At 41.6% G+C, this 5,558-nt stretch overlaps 1 protein-coding gene across 3 annotated transcripts in view; it reads left to right on the top strand.

Annotated features, from left to right (window-relative positions):
• Window positions 1-732, top strand: part of LOC143030560 (uncharacterized) — an 11,675-nt gene extending 10,943 nt beyond the window's left edge. For all 3 annotated transcript variants that reach the window (XM_076193709.1, XM_076193710.1, XM_076193711.1), the window contains exon 2: window positions 1-732. This exon is cut by the window's left edge and continues 1,966 nt beyond it. In XM_076193709.1, the coding sequence (XP_076049824.1) occupies window positions 1-494 (494 nt within the window). In that variant the 3' untranslated portion in view covers window positions 495-732.
• The last annotated feature ends 4,826 nt before the right edge of the window (window positions 733-5,558 follow it).

Raw genomic sequence — 5,558 nt, 5'->3', positions numbered from 1 at the left:
AATGTAACCTGTGCAATTTTGCTTTCACAAACAAGGATTCTCTTGCAAATCATATGAGAAACCACACAGGAGAGAAGCCTTTCCAATGTGACCTGTGCAATGCAGCTTACTCTCGTAAGGGTTCTCTCTCACAGCATATGAGGACCCACACAGGAGAGAAGCCTTTCCAATGTGACCTGTGCAATGAAGCTTTCCCACAAAAATATAAACTCAAATTTCATAAGATGACCCACACAGGACGACCATTCCAGTGTGGCGTGTGCAATAAAGCTTTCACTCAAAAGCGTCACATAAGAGATCACATGATGATCCACACAGGAGAGAAGCCTCACCAGTGTGTCCTGTGTGATTCTGCTTTCACACAAAAGAGTTCTCTCACACTGCATATGAAGACCCACACAGGAGAGAAGCCTTTCCAGTGTGACCTATGCAATGCATCTTACTCACGAAAGGGTTCTCTCACACATCATATGAGGAACCACACAAAAAAGTAGCCTTTCTGGTGTGACCTGTGTGATGCAACGTTCTCACTAAAAAATCACCTCAAATATCATGTGAAGGCCCACACAGGAGAGAAGCCATTCCGGTGTGGCAAGTGTTGTAAAGCTTTCTCACAAAAGGATCGCTTCAAATATTATGTGATGACCCATACAGTGTGATCTGTGTGATTCGGCTTTCTCACAAGAGGTCTCTCAAACAGCCCATTGGGACTTGCACTGGTGAGGAATTATATCAGTGTGATCTGTGCCATGAACAGTTCCCTCTAACATGTGATGACCCATACAGTGTGATCTGTGTGATTCGGCTTTCTCACAAGAGGTCTCTCAAACAGCCCATTGGGACTTGCACTGGTGAGGAATTATCTGTGCCATGAACAATTCCCTCTAAGAGGGAACTGTTCATGGCACAGATAACACTGGAATAATTCCTCACCAGAGTCGCAATGGGCTGTTTGAGAGACCTCTTGTGAGAAAGCCGAATCACACAGATCACATTGTATGGGTCATCACATGTTAGAGGGAACTGTGCATGGCACAGATCACACTGGAATACTTTCTCACCAGTGCAAGTCCCAATGGGCTATTTGAGAGACCTCTTGTGAGATAGCCGAATCACACAGATCACACTGTATGGGCATCACATGATATTTGAAGCAATCCTAGAGGGAACTGTTCATGGCACAGATCACACTGGAATAATTCCTCACCAGTGCAAGTCCCAATGGGCTGTTTGAGAGACCTCTTGTGAGAAAGCCGAATCACACAGATCACACTGTATGGGACATGACATGATATTTGAAGCGATCCTTTTGTATGTATGCATGTTCTACAACTAGCATACAAAGGGATATGAATGTGCACATACAAGGTTTTTAAGATTAAATTGATTTTTTTTTAGTTAAAGAAATTAACAATATAATTTCATAATGAATTCAAAACAAAAGAAATATGTGATTTTGAACATCTTTCAATCACCTTTGAAATGCATGTGTACAATTTCATAATTTCACATGTAGTTTTAGTATTGTACTGTGTTGAGTGGTTATTCCTAATCAGTACTTGTTCACTCAAATGAAGTAAATCAAGAAGCATGTTATAAATTTCATCCCCTCAGATTAAATAATCCTGATGGCCTGATAAATTTTTGTAATGTATCAAATTCTATATGGAAAAGAAAAGAGTTACAGAGACACACTGTTCAAGAATAACAACATGAGCAGAGAAGATACATATGAAAAAGACAACTAAAAGAGGTTTGAAATAGTAGAGATACTGAAATGTGCAACACTGAAACTAGATTAAATCAAAGATCGGAAGTTAAAAATTATGATAAAGGGAAAGAGAGCCTTTGGAAGTGCCCATCCCGACATTCCACTTGACTTTACTTGAAAGGGAAACAAAAGAAGAGAACAATCACAATTGGTAAATGGTGCACAAAGACATGGTCTGTATTCTGTAATCTGTAACCATTTGTAAATTTACAAAATACTTTTTTGTAGGACGGATTCCCTGAGGAGGTATTAGAATGGTCAGTGATTGATATCTCCTCTATTTCACATCGTGGTACCTCATATGGTAATAAACATGTTGATGCTCTTTTTTTTTTATTATTAATGGCCAGTACTATAGAAATGATATGTCAGTTCAACGATTTCACATTTTCAGTGCAGGAATGAATTAAATGAAAAACGAAATAAAATTTTACACCGATAGGGTTATTTGCTTTTCAGAATAAACAGGTCTGTGACTTGGCAAAGTTGATGGATGTAGGAGGAACATTCCTTGTAACTAGTGCAGACTGTGATTTAAGTTTTAGTCTAACAAATCAAATAAAAAAACAAACTTAGGATCCATTTTGAAAAATGTCATTTGGATATGTTTATGAGAGTGAATAGCTACCAATTATATGGAAATTAAATCAATTTAGTGTGTATGGAGAGTAGGTGAATGCCAAATACAGAAGAGCAAAGAAAGGAGGAGCTAGAATCTAGAACCAAACAAGTTGAGTATTAGTAATTGACCTTTGTAATTATTTGCAAAGTTATATATATATATACATATATATATATATGTATGTATTTGTGAAGAGCTAGAGTCCAAAAACCATGTTGGAAGAAAGCAATGTCGAGTCCAGTGTTTGCTTTCTTCCAATATGTATATATGTAAGTATATAAATGTGCATATGTATATATTTAGCCTATATATGTATATATTTAGCCTGTATATAAATTCATGTCATGAGGATAATTTAACACATTTGTAATGATTAGTTTGTGAAGGAGAATGTTATGACAACAATGGAGCACCTTGGTAATGATTTGGTTGTGGAATGTGACGATATTGTTTCATTTGTAGATTGCATACTGTAATGGTGTAATAAAAATATCTTTGACTCTAATGTTGGCATTATTTTCCCTTTCATAGATCATGTACTCTATTAATGTTGGAAAATGTTGAATAAAGCTTGAAATTGGGAATAGTCTTTGATATTCTTCAAGTCACATATCACTCTTCATTAAAGTTTACTCCTAGGTGCTTGAAATTTTCAGCTCAAGTGTCTATACTCCTGCTCTAATATGTCCTCATTTCTGCATCCTATATATATCACCCCGGTTTTGTTTTGTTTTTGTTCATTGTAGACAATTTCTTTTTAGTCCTGTGTTCCATCTCTCCATCTGCAGCTGCTCTCTCCTTTTCTCTATTCTTTTTTTCCTACTTCTAACTTGGTTTGTGGGGCTGATACCCGCTCGGACATTGACCTTGCAGAACAGTTCACATACTTGGTCCATGCAGTACCACTGTTATTAGCGGCGCCATCCTGATCTCAGGGGAGGGGGTGTAGCCATGTTAGAGAATACACACGAGCTGCATCACACTATAAGATGATCGTACTATCACGTGCACATGCCACGGGAAAGAATTTTGTCACGTGTAACTCTCACGATAGAAAGACGATAAGGGTAGGTGCCCGATATCGCCAATTATAAAAAAAAAAATGTATGCATGTTAACTATCCAACAGAACCATATACATTTAGTAATATGTAAACTTTCAACAATATAGAAAAAGCATAATGTATAATCAAGATTAAGTCCAACTCCTGGCACCTATGTAGATAGGAATGTCTGGTCAGCAGTTTGACCTGGGACGCCCGAGCCAGTCATTCTGTAGCCCGGGATTACTCTGATCTGGAGGTCCCGTTGTCATTGTAGTGATTTACATTAGACTTATATTTGATACTCAAGGGTTGCACTACCCAGGACATCAACAATACTTACGGATTCAGGGTCAGTACTCCTCAGCCACCGACGGCACCAGGGAGAAGGTGCGCCCCCAAGAACGTGAGGGTGACCTCGGAAGGGTAGACGGTGAGGTGCCGCGGCAAGCGTTGGAGTGAGCCCGAGGCGAAGGGTGCCTGTGGCTCTACACTAGTAGGAGGTAGCGGTCAAGGGGCTGTTTCACTTCGGCCCCACAGAGTCTGCAGCGTAGCCCTCTTGATTGTCTCTTACCGCGCATAGCACCTGCCACCCACAGCCATACCCCAGGCTGATCCCACTGACGGTAGATTCCGCCCTTCTGCCCGGAGGCAGGTGGACTGCCTGGCACCTAGTGACGAGGTAGTACAACAGCGCTGATTCCGAGATGTGATGTTTGCTGCTGTGGTTGGTCCTGGCTATTACTATGTGTAACGACCCATTCCCGTTCCTCCGGTAACAGCGCAATTCGTCGTGGTTGCGCTGATGGTCGTTGAGCTCCCCACCTCAGCGAGACTATTTGCTTTCTCCCGAATCCAACAACAAGGCCAGCGTGATTTTGTTGAACCTCGTCGCTGCCTTGGCAGCATCACCACCCGCAATAGTGTTCCCGGGAATTCAGACGTGAAATGTTGCAGACTTTCCATGCTGGTCCAGAAGGTGTAGCGAGTGATGGATTGACGCTCATAAGTAGACGTCATCCGTTGTCTTCGCAGACAGAATGACGCCAATATCTCTCCTTGAGTCTGTCTGAGTCTCGACTGCCCAGAAGAGAAAGCGTGATCCAGGGCCTTGGAGATGGCAGCAAGTTCCGTCTGAACAGTAGAGCTTCCGTCACTCAGTCTCCGTAGAGTGGTTACCCAATCGGCAGCTGTAAAGCCAGGTTTACACGCTACGATAAATTGTAGCGATTTATTGTAATGAAAAGGTTGTTACAATTTGTCATTACGTGTAAACAGGAGATCGTAGCGATAAATCGCTACGATCTCCTGTTTACACGTAATGACAAATTGTAACAACCTTTTCATTACAATAAATCGCTACAATTTATCGTAGCGTGTAAACCTGGCTTAAAAGCCGCGCCACACCTTCCCGTGAGACGGTCCACAGAGCCGTTTGTGCATTACGTCAAGCTCGCTGGGAGGTTGATGGACTTTATGGTCTCAAGGAGGACCATGGGAGGGAGACATCTAAACTTGTCCAGTTTAAATCCATTACTGCGACTCCTACCCTGTTGTCTTAATATGGTGGCCTTGTATGCGTCACCCTTGTTAAAGCCTTTGGTCGACTTGAGCACCTCTATTGGATCACCCCCGCATTCTGCGTCTATACAGCGAGTGAAGGTTAAGGTGTTTTGGAAGGAAACCAAGAAAGGAAGGGGAGGCGAGTCAAGCAGAGAAGAAAAGGTAAAAGGCACAGATGGACAGATTTTGACGGAAGGGGAGGGGGTAAGGGGAAAATGGGCGGAATATTTTAGAAAGATGTTCAACGTGGAGGGGGATAGGGAGTGATTGGCGATAGAATTGGGGGGCGCTATGAAAATGGTGACTGGAGAGGAAAATGAAGAAGTAACAAGAAAAGATGAGGTGCAAATAGCTCTGAAAATTATGAGAACAATTAAGGCTACTGGATTAAATGGGAGTCATGCAGAGTGTCTAAGGGAGGTACAGTAATAGTGGATTGACTGGTGAGGTTATTTAATGTGTGTCAAAGGAAAGGTAGAGTGCCAGAGGACTGGAGGAGTGCCTGTATAATTCCGCTTTACAAGGGAAAAGTGGACAAATATGAATGTAATAGTCTCAGA

Source organism: Oratosquilla oratoria, chromosome 12 (assembly GCF_046742065.1).
Source record: "Oratosquilla oratoria isolate Oo_2021 chromosome 12, ASM4674206v1, whole genome shotgun sequence".
In the NCBI taxonomy this organism is placed as follows: domain Eukaryota; kingdom Metazoa; phylum Arthropoda; class Malacostraca; order Stomatopoda; family Squillidae; genus Oratosquilla; species Oratosquilla oratoria.
The sequence above is the reverse complement of the archived record's forward strand: the minus strand, read 5'-3'. Positions and strand labels throughout refer to the sequence as shown.